The sequence below is a fragment of the Lethenteron reissneri genome, chromosome 2 (genome assembly GCF_015708825.2).
Source record: "Lethenteron reissneri isolate LAM-NWPU_2019-01 chromosome 2, ASM1570882v1, whole genome shotgun sequence".
Taxonomy (NCBI): Eukaryota; Metazoa; Chordata; class Hyperoartia; order Petromyzontiformes; family Petromyzontidae; genus Lethenteron; species Lethenteron reissneri.
In genome coordinates, this window is record NC_083780.1 from 6,842,989 (window position 1) to 6,864,469 (window position 21,481).

A 21,481-nucleotide genomic window follows, 5' to 3' on the forward strand; every position below is an offset into this window, starting at 1 on the left:
ACCCGGCTACCTGTACCCGTTTGCGACCCTGGTGCGGCCGGGTACGGGTAGCCGCACGTAACTCACCCCAACCAATGAGTGAGAAGGCCGTGAGTCACTGGTGAGTAACTGTTTGTCACTCATTTCCCAACGTCTTGTCTCTTCTCACAATCCAAGTTCCTAGAATCAACCCACCCGCGCCTGCAACATGGCTTCATCCCAGAGGTCGCAATCGGGTACCCGTAACCGTACCCTACCCGATACCCGGCCGGGTACGGGTAAGGAATCAAAACCCGTTTGCGACCTCTGACCCTACCCCCTGCTCGCTAGATGGGCTGCCTGCCACAAACGGAGCGAGCGCGGGAAATGGGGGCGCGCTAGCGGAGCCGTCAACAACTTCCGCCATCTTTTCTCCCCGCCTCCTTGGTCGTCGGGCGACGGACAGTTGGGCAGCGCTTGCAGGCCGACGCTCGGCCGTGCGTGTGCGTGCGTGCGTGCGTGCGTGCGCACGCGAACATGACGCCGGTGTCGCTTCTTCCAGCGCTGACTCCGCTGCCGCCGTCCAGCCACGTGCCGGCCGGCTACACCATCAGCTCGGTGGTGGGCGTCGTCTTCCTGGCTCTCGTCATGGTCGCCGGCGCCTGCTTCGTGTGCCAGCACCTGCTGTGTTTGCGCGGGCGGCGGGAGCGGCGGCGCGGCGGCGGCGTCGTCGGCGGCGGCAGCGTCGGCGGCATCGGCGGCACCGCCGGGGTCATCGTCGGCGCCGACCTGGGCCCGGGGGGCCACGCTGGCGGCTTTGGGGGCAGCGCGGGAGGGGGGCTGCCCGTGCACACGCCGCTGGCCTTCATGCCCCGCTCGGGCGCTCACGGCGGTTGCCACATGGGTGAGTTGGCCCGGCTCGCTCGCTCGCTCGTTCTCTCACGGGCTTTGCGGCCTGCTTGTCGGGCTACGAGTTCACACGAACTCCCACGAACGGCGCGCAAGCCCGGTACGCTTTCTCACAAACTCGCGGCTCGTTTTTATTTTTCTCCGTCGCGTTTCACGATGCCGCGCATGGTGTCGGGTGTGGGGTCACCTGCTCCGTTGCTTTGTTGTTGCGTCGTTGCTGGCGCTCGTCACGGCGATATCGCGACAATCGCGCTGTTGGTTTTTATCTTGTCGAGCGGTTGCTGCGGCAAAAGTTTATTGTCGCACGAGTCCCCGACATTCCGCGGCGATGATGATCGCTTTCTCAAGCCTATTTCCAAATAGTTTTTGAGCCACAGTTTTTTTTGGAAGCTCCAGCGCTTGGTCACTGCATTTGTGTTTTTTCCAGTTAAGCTATCCCACACGCCCAGATAAAAGGTAATATTAATTGCACGGCAGTAAAAACACATTTCTATTGTGACATTTAGCCATGCAGTAAAAGGCCTGGCGAGCCAGACCCTGGCTCGCCAGGGCTTCTTACTGCATCGTGTATTTCTTTCTTGTCAGTGAATTAATTTTGTTCAGTGGTGGGGGCAGGTGGGGGGGAGCCCCCCCTTCTTCTCCATAGATTCAAACACTTCGTGGCACACCCATTGCTTTACGTGAACCGGCGTAACGTAATGTATGTACAATATGTTGAACCTCTTTCGCTCCATAGTACGTAGTGTATGTACAATATGTTGAACCTCTTTCGCTCCGTAGTACGTAGCCAACCGCGCTAATCGGAGGTGCGGGGTCAAGGGACAGCAGCAAATTAAACACAAAAAGTGGAAACGAACGGCTCTTTGTACTGGGGCTCCTCGACTTACGAACATTCGACCTACGAACTTTCAGAGATACGAACAAACCTGTCCGGTATGTCCAGTTGCCTGTTCGGACCGAGAGTCGTAAGTTCAACCGCCGCGCAATACATGGTGGTGGTGGCATCTACATCTGTAGAACGCGAAGAACCAGTGGCATCTACATCTGCAGAACGTGAAGAACCAGTGGCATCTACATCTGCAGAACGTGAAGAACCAGTGGCATCTACATCTGCAGAACGTGAAGAACCAGTGGCATCTACATCTGCAGAACGTGAAGAACCAGTGGCATCTACATCTGCAGAACGTGAAGATCCATTGGCATCTACATCTGCAGAACGTGAAGAACCAGTGGCATCTACATCTGCAGAACGTGAAGAACCAGTGGCATCTACATCTGCAGAACGTGAAGAACCAGTGGCATCTACATCTGCAGAACGTGAAGAACCAGTGGCATCTACATCTGCAGAACGTCAAGAACCATTGGCATCTACATCTGCAGAACGTGAATAACCAGTGGCATCTACATCTGCAGAACGTGAATAACCAGTGGCATCTACATCTGCAGAACGTGAATAACCAGTGGCATCTACATCTGCAGAACGTGAAGAACCAGTGGCATCTACATCTGCAGAACGTGAAGAACCAGTGGCATCTACATCTCCAGGAGATTATACAACTTTTAAAGCCATTCCCCATGTTTAGTGTTCACATGCCGTACAACATGTTTGGAAACGACAGGAGTAAAGTTGGACTTACGAACAAATTGACTTACGAACAGACATCTGGAACCTAACACGTTCGTTAAATAGAAGCCTCTCTGTATATTTTTTGTGTGCAGCTTTCACGCAGCGGCAGTGCCGATCGGACCGAACTGGACCGGCCGGCCGATTATTTTATTGTTTTATAAACGTCATGACCCCCTTCGGCTCCCCCCCCCCCCCCCCACCCACCCCCGCCCGCAGGTGCCTCGCGTGGAAAGTCCTTGATGAGCTTCAACAGCCTGATGGGGGTGGGCGGCGGCGGCGGCGGCGGCAGTAACGGGGCTCCACCCTACGACCGCGCGCACATCACCGGCGCCTCCTCCAGCAGTTCATCCAGCAAGGGCACGTTCTTCCCGCCGGTAAAAGCCCTGGGCGGCGGCGGCTGCGGCGGGAGGGAAATCCCAACAGTCGCTCGCCTCAGATTCTAGCCGCTGTCTCGAATGGGCGTTGAGGAATCGGTGCTCGTTATCGCCGGTTGTGATCCCTGCGGGGAGCCCAGTGGTGGAAATTCTAACTCGGTTATTTCTTATTTTACTTACCAAGTGAAGGCCCAGCGAGCTCTTTATGTATAGGGCTCCGTATTTTTCAGAAGCGACGTGGCCACGAATGATAACTCGACGACGCGGCTTGTCATCACGTAGTGATTAATAATTAATGTTGGCCGATTGTTCCAAGCGCTTGCTGATGATAAATCTTGAGGGGGAAAAACACGGAAGGCCCGGAGAAAAATCCACGCGACCGCAGGGTGAGGCAGAGAGAGAGAGAGACACGCAAACACCAAATATACAGCAGGTGTCAAGGTCGGAATCGAACCCATGACCTGCCAGCCTTGGTAGGCGCTCGCTAACATCAACTTGCCCCAACAGTCTGTTAACGGTTATACGGGGGTGGGGGATGGGCGGGAACTTTGTCTTTGTCTTCCGTTGCAGAATCTCAACCCTCCACCCTCGCCTGCCACGGACCGGTCTCGCTACACGGGGATCCCCAACTACAGCAGCACCCCATCCACATACAGGGCCTACAGGTGCGCTGTCTCCCCCCCCCCCCCCCCTCCCCCATTGCCTTCATCATCGTCAAAGCGATCGTCGTTGCGTCCTTCTGCCAAAGTGTCGCGTGTGCTGGTGGGTTGGTTTTCGGGGAAGCGGCAACCGCCCGTGCCTCGCAGCAGGTAGCCGCTGGGTTCGATTGCCGATTGCCGACCCCGGGTGCCCTTTGCGCGAGAGAGCGGGTCCGTACGTGTCCTCACCCCCTCATTCTGCGTTGTGCGTGTGCCTCAGAGGTCGCAAACGGGTTTTGATTCCGTACCCGTACCCGGCCGCACCAGGGTCGCAAACGGGTACCCGTACCCGGCCGGGTACGGGTAGCCGGGTATCGGGTAGGGTATGGGTATCGGGTACCCGGTTGCAACCTCTGGTGTGCCTACTTGCCTCCGTTGAACGTCTTTCGCGGCGTGCATAGCCAACCCGTGCTAATCGGAGGTTGCGGGAATCGGACGTTCTGTTGCCCCTCCTCCGTGTTCTGCGGTTTCGTCCCACGGCTAAAACAAACGTGCAGTGTCAGAAACGGTCTTCCCAAAACAGGTCCCTGCGGGGTGGGCTGGTAGGAACGAACTAATTAATGGCTATAATAAAATGAAATGGCGGGGGTACGATGCGAAGGGAGAGTTTGAGGCCTAATTCTAGGCTTTAGGCCTAGCTGTAGGCTTTAGGCCGCTGTGAGTTAATTTTGAATTTAAATGTTTTAATTAAAAAATCTCAGGGAATTAAAAAACTATCTCAGGGAATTATAAGGGAATGTTACACTTGGTTAGCCAGGAAAGCCTCACTGAGTCTAAAGGTTTTTGTAGGGTCCTGCCAAGTGTTTGCAGTAGGGGGCGATGTTGCTACACCTAATCGGACATCGGACGGACGGACGATATAATCTATTGTAGGCTGGTTCACTTCGTTCCTACCAGTAAAATATCAATATATACACACACACAGGTAAATTGCCCATACACACAGGAGCAACGTGGCCCGCCCCCACCCACCCCACCAGACCACCCCCCCCCCATTAAAGCCATCAGGGTGCCGCATGCGGCTCTGAAGCTGCAGGTTGCCAACCCTTGCCCATGGTGAACTGGACTCCCATGGTGAACTGGCCTCCCATGGTAAATTGGCCTTCCATTGTAGACTGGACTTCCATGGTGAACTGGACTTCCATCGTGAACTGAATTCCCATGGTGAACTGAACTTCCATGGTGAACTGAACTTCCATGGTGAACTGGCCTCCGATGGTCAACTGGCCTCCCATGGTGAACTGGAAGTGAAGCCGCCGCCGTCTCATTACACCACGAAGGTTTTTTGGTTACGTTTGCCAGGAATGTATTAATATCGATCGATAGTAATAATGACGACGATGACAATAATGTCATCGTTGGGCTGCTCGCCGCTGCCCGGGAGAGCCGCTGTCGCATCCGCTGCAGCCGCTTGCTGCTGCGTCGCGAGGAAATCCGCGTTCTGCTGCAAGTGCAGACGTGCTGTGTCCAGCTGCGACGGCGATTTCGGTCACCTGTTCACCACGTGTCGTGTGCCACGGCACGTTTGGGTTTTGGACGCCGTGTTGCGCAAATGATCGTCGTGTGTGAATTCTGTTCTTGTGGCCGTCCCCCACCCCCTTGCTTTTACGCACCACTGCCACCCACCGTGGTGCAATACACGCACTCGCCGTGCTCACAATCACGCACACCGCACGCACGCACACACCACACACACCACACACACACACACAACCACACACACACACCACACACACACACCACACACACCACACACCACACACCACACACACCACACACACACACAACCACACACACACCACACACACACCGCACACACACACACCACACACCCACACACCACACACACACCACACACACCACACACACACACACCACACACACCACACACACACACAACCACACACCCACACACCACACACACACCACACACACCGCACACACACACAACCACACACACACACACCACACACACACACCAACGCCTGCGCACCCACCGCTCCACGCACACCCTCACACCCACACGCCCTCACACCCACACACACCACACACACCACACACCACACACATACACCACACACCCACACACCACACACCACACACACCACACACACCCACACACCCACACACCCACACACCCACACACCACACACACCCACACACCACACACACCCACACACCACACACACCACACACACCCACACACCACACACACACCACACACACACCACACACACACCACACACACCACACACACACACAACCACACACCCACACACCACACACACACCACACACACCGCACACACACACAACCACACACACACACACCACACACACACACCAACGCCTGCGCACCCACCGCTCCACGCACGCCCTCACACCCACACGCCCTCACACCCACACGCCCTCACACCCACACACACCACACACATACCCACACACCCACACACATACCCACACACCACACACCCACACACCACACATACCACACACACCCACACACACACCCACACACACACCACACACACCCACACACACCCACACACCACACACACCACACACACCCACACACCACACACACCACACACACCACACACATCACACACCCACACACACCACACACACACCACACACACCCACACACCCACCCACCCACACACCACACACACCCACACACACCCACTGCTCCATGCACGCCCACACACGCCAGGCATCAGAAGCCGCACGCCGTCGCCCCCCCGACCACGCCGTACAGCACGGACGTGTGCGACAGCGACTGCCCCGTCGTGCCGCTCGGCCCCGCACGCGGCTGGCGCCCCGGGCCCCGGCACGCCGCCAACGCCGCCTCCGTGGGGGGCGTCGTCTGCGCGCCGCCCCCACCGCCCGTCGCTCTCCCCGGGCCGCCGGCAGCGCCGCCTCGCTACTGCGGCGGCGGCGGCGACGCGGCGGCGGCGGCGTACGACTCGGAGCCGTTCGCACCGCCTCCCACGCCCTGGAGCCAGTACCTGTCGGCCGAGGACAGCTGCCCCCCGTCGCCGTCCACCGAGCGGAGCTACTTCCACCTGTGCCCTCCGCCACCGTCACCGTGCACTGACTCGTCGTGAGCGCCCGCCCGCCTCCTTGCCCGGCTGAACTGAGTTGGCGAGTGGTGCGCGTGCGCCTTGGCTAGTTGTGTGTGTGAACTAAAAAGTAAAATTATTATGTTTTGTTTTACCAGCTAAGGCCCCCCCCCCACTGAGCTATAAAGTAGCTGCTTTTTCAGAAACGTCGTCCTGGCTTGCCACAAAGACAGCCCGACGAGAAATGGCTCATCGTCGCGTGGAACTTTATAGCGGCCAAGTACTCTTGAATGCGCGTTGGTTCTAAATGCGGACGGAAAAGCTGGAGGGCCCGGAGAAAAATCCACGCGACCACGGGGAGAACGTGCACAGGCAGGATCGAACCCACGGTGCCCCTGCACGCTAGGCGAGGCAGCTGACGTCACGCCACCGTGTGTGTCTTCGTGTGGGGAAGGTTTGCCGGCTGGCCGAGTGTCCGCTGTGTGGTCGTGCGAGTCTGGTTCGTGTGGCCGTGAGCTGCGAATGGCCTCGTTGCAGCTTGCCACGTGCCGCTTAAGAGAGATGCTGGCTGCCGAGTTATCCAATCCGGTGGCGGCTGCTTTTAATTTCTCGCCGTTTGGTTAGGTGGCTTCCGGTTGGCTAAATTGAGTTGGCCCCTTTAGCAGTAAATGTTGCGGCAAGAATGGCAAGCGATTTCGCCACGGTTACGAGGTTTTAGCTTGTTAGAACATTACAGAGCTGCCGTGAACATCCTTTTTTCTTTAATACCAAACCATCCCACGTGCCATCCTGCGTGCAATCCCACGTGCTCCGTAGTGGGATCTGGTACCGATTCCGCATACTGATGACTCTGCGAACCCACGCGGATTCCTTAGCGACTTTTGTTCGTCGCGCTTAACAGGTGTTCTTGCTTTTGCCGGTCGTGTTTTTTTGCGGGGTTATTGCACCACACCTGAGGTTTAGCGGCCAGCTCTCTCTCTCTAAGTTTGCGAGACCGTGGATTAACGTATGGGATGAGCGCCCCCCCCCCCCCAAACATTTGACGAGGAATTCTGACCGACTTGTTCATTTGGAAGAAATCCTCACTGTGCAATGACAAAAAGTATTTTTTTTTTTTTTACTCCCGTGAACGTTTAAAGCGAAACGTTTATTTTGAGGGCAGTAAATAACGGTGGCCAGACGGCTTTCGTTTAGCCTCTCGTGAGTCACCGATCTGCCAGTTGCCCTTTGCTCTCCTCTACTGACCGTGACGGTGACGGGGGCGGCGTTTTGGGACGCCCGGTTCAGGTTTGCGGACTTTCGCTCTCTCTCTCTCTCTTGCTCTCTCTGTTGCTCTCTCTCAGCTCTGCCAGCCAACACGTGGTGGGTTGTTGCTGGTTGCCGTGTCGTCCGTCACCCGAGACAAAAAAAACGGCTGCTGAATGAGACGTTCACCTCTTTCGCGGCGCGGGTGTCGCATTCATTATCCATTTTAAGTACCGATGAGTGGCCAGTTAGCGGGCCAGGGCGTCACCCTCTCAACTCCCTTCGTGCGTAGCGTACGAGAGCACGACCCGTGCCGTGCGCCGTGCGTGTATTGTAAAACACTGTGTGTGCGCGTGCGTTTTAGCGAGGTCACGTGCTGTTGAATGAAACCGTGGTGCCGTGTTATTATCCCGCGTTGCGTGACGTTTGACGCACGATTGGCACGTCGTGTGTTTCATCGTGGCGTGTTGCTTTCCGAAAAGCGAGTTTCTTGCAACTCGATGCAAAGTTGTGAGGTTCAAACCCCACCTCACCCCCTCCCTTTTTGAGGGTGCCACTTTGAGGTGGGGTCCATTGAGCAAAGAAAATCTCCGTTTGGGTGGCGACCTGGGCCAACTCGGCTGAGAGAGGGCAGCGACGAGCGCGTGATGAACATGTGATGAACATGTGATGAACATGTGATGAACACGCGACGTGGGAAGGGGGAGAGAAGAGGGGTTTGTTTACCTGCGGTGATTTTGAACCGATATCCTCTCGCCTAATGTCCAAGTTAATGTTTTTTTCGTTTCAACTCGGTGAGACAGAGGGGGAGAACGAGTGGCTCATTTACAACGGTGACCCCTGGAGGGGCATTCTTCTGTTGCCAAATAGGGGGGGGCAGGGGGGGGAGCGGGTGATGATTGCCATGTGTGACCCCAACCGAGCAACCTGCCGGCAATCGTCGAACATTGGCAATGATTTGTTCAAGCAAGTACGAAAGCACTCCGGTCCGCGCACATGGCATGGCCGCAGCCTTCGTTGTTGCTGGCGACACGGAGGTGGGGGTGGGGGGGGAGATCCTTTCGGTGGTGTGAAGGGGCAGAAGGTCAGAAGGTCAGCGACATCGCTTGCAGGTTCGTTTCGTCAAATCCGAACCGGTGTGGAACGTACGCGGTCTGTTCTAGAACGTGGCGGTAGTAGTCGCGTTTCCTGAACAACAACCGCGTGATGGTATACAACACGGGAGGGTAGAGCACAGTCCGTGATAACGCGTGACGATGCGTACGCAGGCTGAGCAAAGGCCGAGGGCCTCGTTCATCCCGTCGAGAAACGGTTTCCAGCACGCGTCGATTGTAAGAAAATCACACCTTTTGGAGAGCGAGAGAGAGAAAAAAATATCTATAATAATCTACTTGAATTTGCGTGGCGCCACCGTAAATTCGGCGTTATGCCTCGCCATTGGCATGCCCCCTTGATGCCCGATGGCATTCCACCCAAACAAATCTGGCTTGCCCGTAGCGGCACCTTACCACTGTCAACATCCAGGCTGCACACAGTGGTGGTTGCGTTTCTGCTCAACGCATTTTGTGGCGCGGGGTGTGTGTGTGTCCCCCCCCCCCACCTGCGATTAGCACGGTCGGTTGCGTATGTTGCGGAAAAAAACTCTGGTATAGTAGTCTCTCGATTAACCGCGTGCGGTTTATCCGATTTGCGGAGACTTTGACGTAAATTCGTGACTTGCGGATTTTCCCTTAAGCCCAAATGAATCATCTAAAAACGGTTGAACATCATTGCTTCTCTTGGAAATGTTCATGACAAGTCGCGTGCTTAAACCGAACACGGTACGTTGCTCCGGTTAATCCGAAATCCATGCCATCACCTCTACAGTACAGTAGTTGCCATATCTTTACGACGTTGGGTGGATTTTGATTGATGTTGATTGGCGTCGCTCTGCTGTCATCCACCTGGTTGGCTGAGTCTTCTGCGCGGGAACAGGAAAGTGTTTATCGTTAGTATTCGTTTTGTTCATTGACGAGCTTAGTTTTCTTAACTAAAAAATAATTTAAACCAACATTAGTGTTTTTTGGCCTCGAAATCCGCAAAAAACGGTTATTTTTGGATTAACCGCAATTTAAAACAATCAAGCGGTGGCACAAATTTGATGGCAAATGTCATTTGAAAAATCCATTTCCGTCGCCCTCAAACTGTTTGTGAACATTTAACCTAAAGAGAATTCTCGACTCAAGGCCTTGACGTGTTTGGGTATTTTTTCGCGAAATTTAATGTAGGTTTTTTTTCTGGGTTAGATCGCGTAAATACATAAATGTGTCGTTAAACCCGCCACCACCCGACGCAGCCAGTTCGTAAGTTTTGTCACGTAAACAGAACGTGCCGATTCGTTACTCGTACTTTAAATTGCCATGTACTCCCCTCCCCTCGTCTGTCACTCGCTGTCTCTCTAAAGCTCATCAAGTAAGCTACAAAGCCCCTTTGCCAAATGCACTTACCCGCTAGATATTCTCTCGCAAAAGGTGCCAATAATATTAACTCGTCGCTCTTTCGACGGAGTTGCGTTTCAACTCTTGCTGCTTTTCTGCAATCCTCGTGTTTTTTTGTTGTTAAACGAACGAACGGGCGCACGGGCGGGCGAGTTTAGACTCGGCGGAGATTGTTTATCACTTATAGATTTGAAGCTTTCGTGACTGCAAGGTAAAGTCACGTAGGTAAAAAAATGAAATTAAAATTAATAAAAATAAAAATAAAAAATAATAAAAAAATCACGACGTTTCGGACGCAACACAAGTCTCCGTCATCAGGTGGGACCGTCACAGCCAGATTTGCTGTATGATTTTTTTTACCTACGTGACTTTACCGAAAAAACTAAGAGTATTGTTCATCACTCTCGCCGTGTTTTTCTGCCTCGTTGCCTCGCGCGTGGGCGAGTCTTCGATGCCTTCGTGCTCCCCGCTGCATTTGCCTGAACCGTTGTGACTTTCGCAACTTTTAAATGAGCATCTCGAAACCGCTAGAAACCAAAGTTAATGCTCGTTAACCGAGGATGCGTGGAAAAGTAACTCGGCAGAGCGGGAACAAAAATTACCGCGCGTCTTAAGTTCGCGTGCCCGGCCATCACCGGCGGATGTGGACGTCTTTGTCAACGGTTGGCTAGAGGGGAGTTCGAGTACATCATCTCTGTGTTATTGCCACTCGCAAAGCAGTGGTTTTGGGGTCGGTCCTAACATTTCCTCTGTCCAGCAGCGAGCGAGGACACTCCAGCGAACGTCCCTCTTGCACACCGACTCCCGTACGCATGTGAGCGCGGAAGGGTTCTCAACAAAGGGTTCATTATTATTCTTACAAGACCCTAACGCCAGACGATGAGATGCTGCAAGGGCAGTCCTCGACGGTCAGATGTCGACCCTTGAACCTCTTGTGTGGGATCGGGCAGAAGGAAGGAAGCGACGGCGGCGGACCGCCGACGCTTTCTAACTGCGTCGTTCAAGTGGCAACGTTGAGACGCCCGCTAGTTGGTCGATCGCCGTCCCGCGTGGCAACTTTGAGCCCCAATGCGGAGAGAGGGGCAGCCGTGGGGGGGGGGGGGGGCGCGAAGGAGCAGCAGTATTTGTGGACTATCCCATGGGAGAGCGCTGCTGTTGTGGACAGCACGGCCATATTTGTTTGTAAACGATGTCAGATTTTTTTTGTCGTCGTCATTGTGACGTTTCCGACGCTTCCGTTTGCGTCACACCACGGATCTGATGCGGTGGACGATTGGCTGCCGAGCTTTTTTCTTGGCGGCCGCATTTAAACGTCTCGGATATCCGTTTCTTATTTTTTTAATTATTTTGGGACTCATCGTCCAGCCCCCCCCCCCCACCCACCCCCCGTCTCGACTAGCGAACTCCTGCGGCGAGTTGCGCACCCCGGTCGGGGAGGGGGGGGGGGTCTACGTTCGAAGCGGAGCGCGGCGGACCCTCGCAGGAATGGGGTCACCCTCATGATCCGCGGAGATCAAACAAATCATATTCTCTGGTTCTATCGGTAAAGTCACGTAGATAGAAAATAAGTATAACCCGTAAAAACAAAGTTTTTCACTATAAATCCTTTATATGCGTGGCGGCTAGAGTCCTCTCGTCCTCTGGCTTGAGATGGCTGCCACCTATGGGTCAGATGATTGCATTGCACCATTAAGCAATTGGTAATTAAATATAATATTTTTGTCCTAAAAAGTGTAAAATTTTGGAATTTTTTTTTCACGAACATTAATTGTCACGCACAACGAGTTTGTGTGGAAAATGTCAGCTCGATTGGATCACGGGAAGTGGGTTAAAAAACGACCGAAAGATTTGCACGGTCCTAAGCAAGCAAGTGAACTTAATATAAAGGATTTTAAACAAGTATAACCCGTAAAAACAAAGTTTTTCCCTATAAATCCTTTATATGCGTGGCGGCTAGAGTCCTCTCCTCCTCTGGCTTGAGATGGCTGCCACCTATGGGTCAGATGATTGCATTGCACCATTAAGCAATTGGTAATTAAATATAATATTTTTGTCGTAAAAAGTGTAAAATTTTGGAACAAAAATTTTCACGAACATTAATTGTCACGCACGAGTCTGTGTGCAAAATGTCAAGCTCGATTGGATCACGGGAAGTGGGTTAAAAAACGACCAAAAGATTTGCCCGGTCCTAAGCAAGCAAGCGAACTTAATATAAAGGATTTTAAAAAACACCTTTCGGTCGCAACACAAGCGTCCGTCTTCAGGTGAGAAAAACAACTGATCTGCTGTTGTGGCTTTATGTAGGCACGGGAGGGGGGAGGGAAGGGGGTGGATTTTAGTTTGGCTGCAGGAGTTCACAGGGGAGAGGAGGGGGGGGAGGGTTTGTGGCGTGCAGGGGACGGGTGGGGCTGGAGAAATGAGCAATTACTTTAGCGATAGAACCAGAGAGAGGATGGATTTCTGCAGTCACGAAAGCGTCAAATCAAGATCAAACAAATCGCTCGACGCAGGTGTACGGCAGCACGGGCTGCTGGTTCGTATACGAAACGCTGTCGCCGCAAGAGGTCGCGCGTTCGGGGATGAATGGACATCCGTCTTCGTTTCGGAAGAAGGACCCCTACTGGAGGTTGGATATTGCAGGGTGATTCAGAAAAATGTGAACACTCCTGAGAAATTTGCAACAACGCCACAAGAAATGTGCTGCCTCCTGGCTCTGGAGACCACCTGGAGAAGATTCCAGGCACGCGTTGACAACGATGGCGAACAAGTAGAGACTCTTTGACTTTTTGAAGCTATTAACATAAACATTTATTATTTCCATTAAAAACGATCGTCCCATAATAAGTGTTAACATTTTTTTGAAGCACCCTGTACATGTACAGATGTAGCTTGCGTTGGCCGTGCGAATCTTCGGGTCCAACCGTGTATGTTGAACTTCTTTCGCGCCGTACGTAGCCAACCCTGCCAACCGGAGGTCTCCTTAACAAAGTGCCGGCGCTGATGTTCAGTGTTACGGCACAGTCGCTCGGCTCTGGGCCAGTTGAAGTGGGTATGTGTCTGTGTGTGTGTGTCCCCTCCCATCCTCCCGCCAGCTTGGAACGATGTTCATATGCTCCGTGCGACATTGACAACGCAACGAGAACACGATTGTACGACGTTAAATGGCGAAAGGTTCGGCGTCGACAGATCGGGCGCATCGCTGCTCAAGTCGCCTTGCTCCAGAATACGATACGACACCGCGTGTGTGTGTGTGCGAGCGTGTGTGCGTGCGTGTGTGCGTGTGTGTGCGTGTGTGTGTGCGAGCAGTTCATCTTGTGCTCTGTTCTGAAGAACTCTTGGACTCTCGCCCCCCAAACATCATTGTTTTATATTTAATTTTCCTGTTACAGGGGGGCTGTGGGGTGAGCGCGACGGACGGTGTGTTTTATGTTGTATAATATTGCGCGTGTGTGTGTCTATCATGCACAGTGTAGTGGGGAGCGGTGGTGTAGCGGTTAGCGCGCTGCGCTATGAACCCGGCGATCCGGGTTCGATTCCTGCTCGCGGCCAACGCCGGTGACGATTATCTGAACCGGTCCTGGGCCTCCGCTAGGTCGACTCAGCCTCAGATGAGTACCTGGTGCGGTGTATAAACATTGCCACTGGGGAGACAAAGGCGGCCGGGGGTTGTGTTGACTGGCCTTCATAGGTGCTCGCTAACAGCACTTGCTCCAACAATCTGTTCAGGCTACACGGGGGGGGGGGGGGGGTCTTTGTCGGCGTACATCATGCATAGTTAGGCAGTGTGTGGCTACGTCCGGAGCGTTATCTCGTCTCGGCAGGTTTGGCTTTTTGGGGAAGTGCTGTCTGACGTTGACACCATTGACCAGTGGGATTGTGAGAGAGGGGGGGGTGGGGGGCTAAATATTGTATATGACAAGCAGTAGGCCACCACTCCGCTAATGCTGCCGCTTGCTGCAACCATAAATGTCAAGTTCTCAGCCTTGCCGAGCACACTAAAGCACGTTTATTGGTCGTCAAACATCTCCGTTAAAGCGCCGGTGCGAGAACTTACTCGAAAAGAGTTTTGCAAGTGCGTATGTTGAACGTCTTAAGTACGTATGTTGAACGTTTTTCGCTCCGTACGTAGCCAACCGTGATAATAGGTGGGGGAAGGACAACAAACTAAACGTGAAAAAAACTGTTACGAATTGTATTTAAGGCAATGGCCATTTTTCAGTAATAAATCACAGCCCTTTTCATCAATCCTCTGCTGGGTGGGTGAAGGACAAACCCAGACAATGGGGTCACGGTAGCTGTCCACCCGACCAAGATGTCAACGCGAATCCAGGGTGACCTCCCTTGCCCCGTGCCACCCACCCTCCTCTGTGCTGGAACGGAGGCGATCGGGACAGACGTGAGTGAGAGGAGGACGGTGGCCATGGCTCCGATAAGAAAATGAAACTCGAGCCCAGCTACTGCGGAGCCCAGAACAGATGTTGGCGGTGTTGGTGGGGAGGCGTGGAATTAGTGGCGGCGGTTTCGAGTCGGGCTGTGTCGGAGTCTTGGGTGCGGTGTCCTCTACATTGCAAGGAGCGCGGCCTTCTCGCTAACAATACAAACATGTGAAAACACCCCCCCCCCCCCCCGCCCCAACATGGTCATCATCATCATGGTGCTGCTGTTACAAACCCAACGATGGTTTTAAATGTGTGGCGGCCCTCGCGCTGGTGATGTCTTATCGGTGAAAGCGTCCGCGTTCCGCGTTCGGAGTTTGCGTCGACAATGTAAGAGAGAGAGAAAACAATCGTGTAAATAATTGCTATACATACAGATTTTAAATAAAAAACTATTTTATTACAGATCGCACCGCGGCTGGTTTCTTGCGGCTCGTCCATGGGATAATTGTTTTTTTTACCCTTCTATCTGGCAACAAAACTGACACCTTTTTAAATCCTTTATATTAAGTTCGCTTGCTTGCTTAGGACCGTGCAAACCTTTCGGTCGTTTTTTAACCCACTTCCCGTGATCCAATCGAGCTGACATTTTGCACACAGACTCGTTGTGCGAGACAATTAATGTTCGTGAAAATTTTTTTCCAAAATTTTACATTGTTTCGGGAAAACAAATTAAATATTTAATTACCAATTGCTTAATACTGGCAGACAATCATCTGACCCATAGGTGGCAGCCATCTCAAGCCAGAGGACGAGAGGACTCGAGCTGCCATGCATATAAAGGATTTATAGTGAAAAACTTTGTTTTTACGGGTTAATTTTTTACAAGGAGTCATGTTTGCATAGACCACAATACCTGCAGTCATAATGGTCCAACCCATGTGAGACTAGGCTCTAAGGAAAGCTGTCTCGGGTGTGGACCAATCAACTTCAAGGACAGTGCATACATTATCAGAGTTATGTTTGTTTGCATTATGACTGCAGGTATTGTGGTCTATGCAAACATGACTCCTTGTAAAAAAGGTGTCAGTTTTAATTAAATAGACTTTTTAATAAATGTGTTTGCCCAACTCGCATCCACTCAAGAAATTGTCTCCAGACAGCGGGATGAAGAGAAGTGCTGCACCACAGTGAAAATTATGGATCACCCTTCAAACAAAGACGGTCACTGGATCGCGCCCTTTCAGATGCACTTCTGCGGCTGCCTGGGATGCTCTTCCCTTCCCATATTAGGAAGCCACTGGAGCTGGGCACTTTAAAGTCATCTGGATGGACTCATTCTTCTTTGGAATTGCTTGTTTAGGTTGTCTTACCCCCCCCGCACCTCCGATTTTAGCACGGTGGGCTACTTCAGAAAGAAAGATTTTCCAACGTACGTACCATGGCCGATTTACCAGACCCCCCCCACCCAACCCTCTGTGGCGTTGATTTCTCGGCGCACCGTTTGACGACGTGCATTTACAACTCGAATGCCGCCCGTCGCCTCCATCTCCATTTGCATTCACACCGTCACGGGCACTCCCAAACGAAAAGCAGCAGACGCGTGAAAAATATCTCGTTCCATTTACACCTTTATTCAAAGCAACGCGCAAATGTTTAAGACTACAAACATTCTGAATCTGCATTTTTTTTTATTCTCAACTAGCCTTCAAAATTACATCCTTGCCTCCCCATCCAATTAAATCAAAGGCGGCAGGGCGCGGGGGTAAACAAAAAACCAATTGACTAAAGGGTTCAATTTAGCCAGCCACCACGTATTGGTGTGTCCAGGAATCAAGGCTGGCCCACACACACGTAACAGAGTGAAGCAGCAGCATCAGCACAAGGTGGCGGCCCTCCGGCATGTCGTTCCACTACAAATTAAGCGAGCGGAGGGGGGGGCCCAACGTGACTTACGGCAACGATAGAAGTTGAACACGCGCACGCACTGCCGTCAAGGCAGAATCGCAAAAGCAGCAAGTCACTAGGATTTCAAATGCGTTGGCGACGGTTTCTTTAGCGACTGTAGCTCCCCACGTGGAAACGCGTATCCTGGGGCAGAGGCACCTCCCAGTTGTTAAATTCTCGCCGTGCCAAGCTTGCCATCGTCAAAACGGGAATTACCATCCCGCGAAACGCTCCCAAGGTAATTTGTGGCATCGCCAAGATGCAGTGGCACGTATCGCCGAACGGAGCCACGAGACTTGTAGTTTGTGTATCTCTTACGTCGTGTTGGAGAAGACGGCGGGGGATCAGTCCAACCGCCACTTGAAAAAAAAAAACACCCAATGTGGCCTCTTCCAGGCGCCAGATGCCATCACTGGAAACGTTGCCTTTGATTCACAAGCTCAGAAAAATGAACGTGCAGGTTTTAACCGCGGGTGCAATGGGCAGCTCGCTTCAAAAATGTCCCAAAGCACGGCAAAACCACTGCCGATTTGAGCAATGGTTACCGTAGTAAACGAAAACATTTAACAAGAAAAAGAAAACGCGGTAGTGCAAAGGGCAGTTCAGGTCTTGAGCTAGATGGGGGTGGGGCAGCGTGTCAAATCACATCGCCGTCACAAACGTTCGCGGGACCAAGAGGAAGTAGAGCAGATTGCAGGTTTCCCACCCCCAAAATCAGCGTCACAGAGCGCCGTGCAATCAAGGAGCACTTTGCGGCAGGTCAGTGAGGAACAGCGCACGGATTGCGACACTGAAGGGTGTCTCGGCCTGCCAAGTTTGAAGTCTTGCTAGACTGTTTTAATTGTTTTAATCTGTCATGCTCTGGCGGGGGAGAGGGAGAGAGCTCAAATTGCTATTCGCTCCATCTCTGGCAAAACCTTGAGGCGACAGCCGCTGGGTTTTGCGTCGAGTCCAGGACACGCCCAAGCCGTCTTGCGCCAATTCATCATCGTACTTGAAAATCCGAGCGGTGGCCTTGAAGTCAAGTCCCGGAGCTCGGAACCGAGAGGCACTTTGACTCAAGGCCTTTGGTGCAACGAGCCGCTGAACAAGAATTGGCGCGTGCTGTGCTCGCGAACCAAGGGCGTTACACACTGGGTAACCGGAGCGATTGTTGCCGGAGTATTTTATTTTTTGTTCATTCAACTTGTTCACTGGGCTGCCTTTCCCCGCACGTTTGAAACCGCAACACGAAACTTTTTTCCAAAATTATTCGGTCAAGGGGCACGCGCGCTCTGGAAGTTTTACTTTCTCCGACCGACAGCTTACCGACGACTTCGATCAGCGGTTCTTAACCTTTGCCGCAGCCTTGCACCCCCCCTTTGGTTCTCAATCGCTAAAAACATGCACAATGTTTCATCAAACCCCTACGTTTTTATTAACAAAGTAAGTTCCAACTTACATTGCCTGTGCATAATTTGTGTGTTTCTTTGATTTCCCTTCTAAAAAAAAAATCTGACCGTGTCTCGCACGCCCAGGAAGGGCGACTCACCACAGCCCCAGGGGGGGTGGGGCGTGATGGACCCCCAAGTTAAGAGCGACAGACGTAGAGCCAACATTTGCGGCAATGGAAATACCGCACGCGTGAAAGACAAAGTTGCGTTTCGTCCAGAAGCGGTGGAAAGCGCGACAGGAACCAAATTGGGGCCGATTTTCCCTTCTGCCCCCCCCCTCCACCTTTTCCCACTCGCCATCGCCCCTTGGCATCGTCCCCGTGGCCAACCAAGAGGTGTGAAGGGCGGCTGGAGGCCACGGTGGAGCCCGAATCGGAGAACGCACGCAAACACACAAACACGCAAACACGCAAACGCGCAAACACGCCCGCGGTTCGTTCACGTCGAGAAAAAGGTAAGCTGGCCGAGCGAAATGTTTCGTCATTTTTGAGCAGTTTTATTCTGGCGAATCTCAGGATTTTGCCAGGATTTTCTTTGTGACAACCTAAATTAAACGAACAAAAATCTGCCAGGTAAGATATTTTAAAAATTATGACGCGGACGTTTGTTATAACATCCGGTTAATCTCACAATTGTGGAATTATGAGCACGGGGGGCGAGGGGCAGGGAGAGACTACCTGATAATCCCAAAATGTAATGCCACAGGGTCAAGCAAGAAGTGGGGCAGTACGCTATCACGCTACGAGATTTCTTTTTTGCGTTCTCAAGTACAACTACGGTACACGTCGGTACGTCATTGCGGAACGAAATCCGAGATAAATATCGCACTGCCACCCAGGGGGGTCAAGTCATGTCGCCGGACAGGCGGGGGGGCCAGGGAGGGGGCGAGTAGGTTGGAGACTTGGGGGGGAGGGGAAGGGTAGGCCTCTGCTCGGTCACACGGCCTGGGCGAAACCCACGCGGTTGTTGTCGCGGTCGAAGACGGTGTAGTAGGGCCCGATGAACACGTCGCCCAGGATCCAGAGCGGGCCCGCCGGCGGGGGGATGTCCATGCCGATGAAGCCGCTCAGGCACACGGTCTGGCCTGCCTGGCTCACCTGCAGGAGAAGGGGGGGTCAGGTAGAAGGGGGGGGGGTTAAAGGCCCGCCTGGTTCACCTCGTGTTAACTACCTCGCCTGGTATGCAGGAGTTCGTGGGTTCGATCCAGACCCTGATGCCTGCTGCTGTATATTGTGCGTCGCCGTATCATTCGTCAAGTGTTGCGCGCGTTACGGATTGTCCTTCTGATCATCCGCACTTGGGTGCGTACGCTTCTTTGCATGCCCCGAGAAAATATTGCCCCCCGTCCGATTCAACCGCTCCCGACGCTGGCCATCGGGGAAACCCTCCCCGCGCCCGGCGGCGCGCGCGCTCGCTCACCTTCATGACGTACTGCTCGCCCGTCAGGCTGTACTTCTTGCCGCCGATGGTCAGGACGACGACGGGCAGAGTGGGGACCTTGTCGCAGTTGATCATGTACTGCAGGGGGGGGGGGTGGGGGGGGGGGAGACGCGCAGACAGCCCACGTCCATATTGCAGATGACCAGCGATCAACGTCTGGTGATGCTGCCCCGTCACATTTGCGCAAACTGGACTCTTCGTAAAACAAATCTTCAGACTCAGCCACCGGCCTCGCAGTCAGTAAGGAGTAACCGCCCAACTGGGTTGAATGAACAAGGTTCATCTGCCTACGTGACTTCATCGCGGTTTGTGGTACGAGCATCATGTCGCGAGACGCAGCAAGACAATCCATGTTGCAGAATGGTGTGTGTGTGTGTGTCGGAAGCGAACACCACGGAACTACTTCCGAGTGTCCTATGGGCCACACGTTAGAAGACAGCATTTAACCACCCGCCCCGCCACTTGAGAGTATTGTTTGTTGCGTGTCCGTTAAACCTGGTGCTTTTGATCCTCAAGAGCTGTAAATGAAAAACCAAATGTAATAAGACGGGGGGGGGGGGGGGGGTGAGTGTTTGTGCTACGCATGAAAGCAAGACCGTCAAACTCGTCTACACGCGGACACGGTTCCATCACGGGGTCGCCGCCCAGATTCGAACCCAGGCCCTCAAACGGTACCGGCCACGGCGCTCTCGACCTGCGACCTACACGTGCACCTCACTGCGACTTGGCATCCCTGCGGTGCGACCGCACCTGAAGCGCGCAGCGAGAATCGCCGACTCGGGTCGACGAACTAAACTCCCAGCAGGTGGGGCGGAGCGTCGGTGCGAGGAGCGTGATGTCGGGCCGGGGGGGGTGGGTGGCGGCAGGGGTCAGGGGTCAGCGCGGGTGACCCACCTCTCCCATCACGAGCGGCACGGCGCCGATGGCCTTCTGCAGTGCCTCCACCTCCTTGGTGGGGCCGGCGATGAGCGAGGTGCCCGTGTCCACGATGGCCGCACAGCCTCCGCTGCACAGCGCCAGGCCGCCCTCCACGTTCAGCCTGCGGTGCGACGCCACCCCGGGGGTTTACAAAGCTTCTGGGGGGCCCACGCCCCCCCCCCCTCCAGCGGGGCCGTTGCTCGTATCGTCGACATTATCAACGCGCGTGCGTTCAACTTCTTTCGCGCCGTACGTGGCCAACCGTGCTAATCGGAAGTGCGGGCGGGGTAAGGACAACCAGCTGAGCCACTTGTGTTGCTCCAAGGGGCTCTTGCGAAGTTACAGAAGTTTGCCGAGGCATGGGTGTCCGTAATGTACGTTTCCCCCGTTACAATTCCTCCAAAGAGGCATCGTTCTTTTGCTCGACATTTTTATTTTTTTACCGCGGTAAATGGCAACCAGCCTGGGGACTATGATGCCAAGTTCAAGTTTAAGTTCATTTATTAGGCATAGCCCTGTGAGCCATTCGGCTCTTGAATCGGTTGCAACCGCAACAAACAAAAAACTAAAACATGAACAAGAAAACATCTTAAAGTGAATACGTGACTATGTGCAATCTGAAAATCCAGGGAAAGAAAAAAAACAGCAAAAATTCCAGAAAAAAAGCACCGCACACCAACGCTGTGTGCAAAAACCCCAGTGGGGATGCAAGTCATCGAACAGGCGCTGGCACTCACCCGTCCATCTGGATCTGCCAGTAGGCCTGGCGCGTGACGGGCACGTACGACAGCTCCCCTTTGTAGTACTTGGGGTCGGTGCCGCCCAACATCAGCTCCCCACCCAACGGGGCCTGCGGGTCCCTGCAATGGTCACGGGGTGGGGGAGGGGGGGGTCAGGGGGGCTTACCAAGCAATCTTGCAGGTTCGAATCCGGCAGGCGGCCCTGGTTAATACCGCGGGTGTGTTTTATCCGTAACGCGCGGGCGGGCACGCACGCACGCACGTCTGCTTCGCAGTGG

General features: G+C 53.5%; 2 protein-coding genes across 2 annotated transcripts in view; one reads left to right on the forward strand and one right to left on the reverse strand.

The window, feature by feature from the left end:
- Positions 1–11,737, forward strand: part of LOC133342007 (low-density lipoprotein receptor-related protein 6-like) — a 93,506-nt gene extending 81,769 nt beyond the window's left edge. The window contains exons 23-26 of the mRNA XM_061550872.1: positions 521–862; positions 2,711–2,868; positions 3,439–3,533; positions 6,279–11,737. Of these exons, the coding sequence (XP_061406856.1) occupies positions 521–862; positions 2,711–2,868; positions 3,439–3,533; positions 6,279–6,672 (989 nt within the window). The 3' untranslated portion in view covers positions 6,673–11,737. The remainder of the gene's footprint in view (positions 1–520; positions 863–2,710; positions 2,869–3,438; positions 3,534–6,278) is intronic.
- A 4,601-nt stretch (positions 11,738–16,338) lies between these two features.
- Positions 16,339–21,481, reverse strand: part of LOC133342512 (cathepsin D-like) — a 28,905-nt gene continuing 23,762 nt past the window's right edge. The window contains exons 6-9 of the mRNA XM_061551667.1: positions 21,201–21,323; positions 20,440–20,584; positions 19,525–19,623; positions 16,339–19,202 (exon numbers count right to left, since the gene is read on the reverse strand). Coding sequence (XP_061407651.1) covers positions 19,041–19,202; positions 19,525–19,623; positions 20,440–20,584; positions 21,201–21,323 — 529 coding nt within the window. The 3' untranslated portion in view covers positions 16,339–19,040. The remainder of the gene's footprint in view (positions 19,203–19,524; positions 19,624–20,439; positions 20,585–21,200; positions 21,324–21,481) is intronic.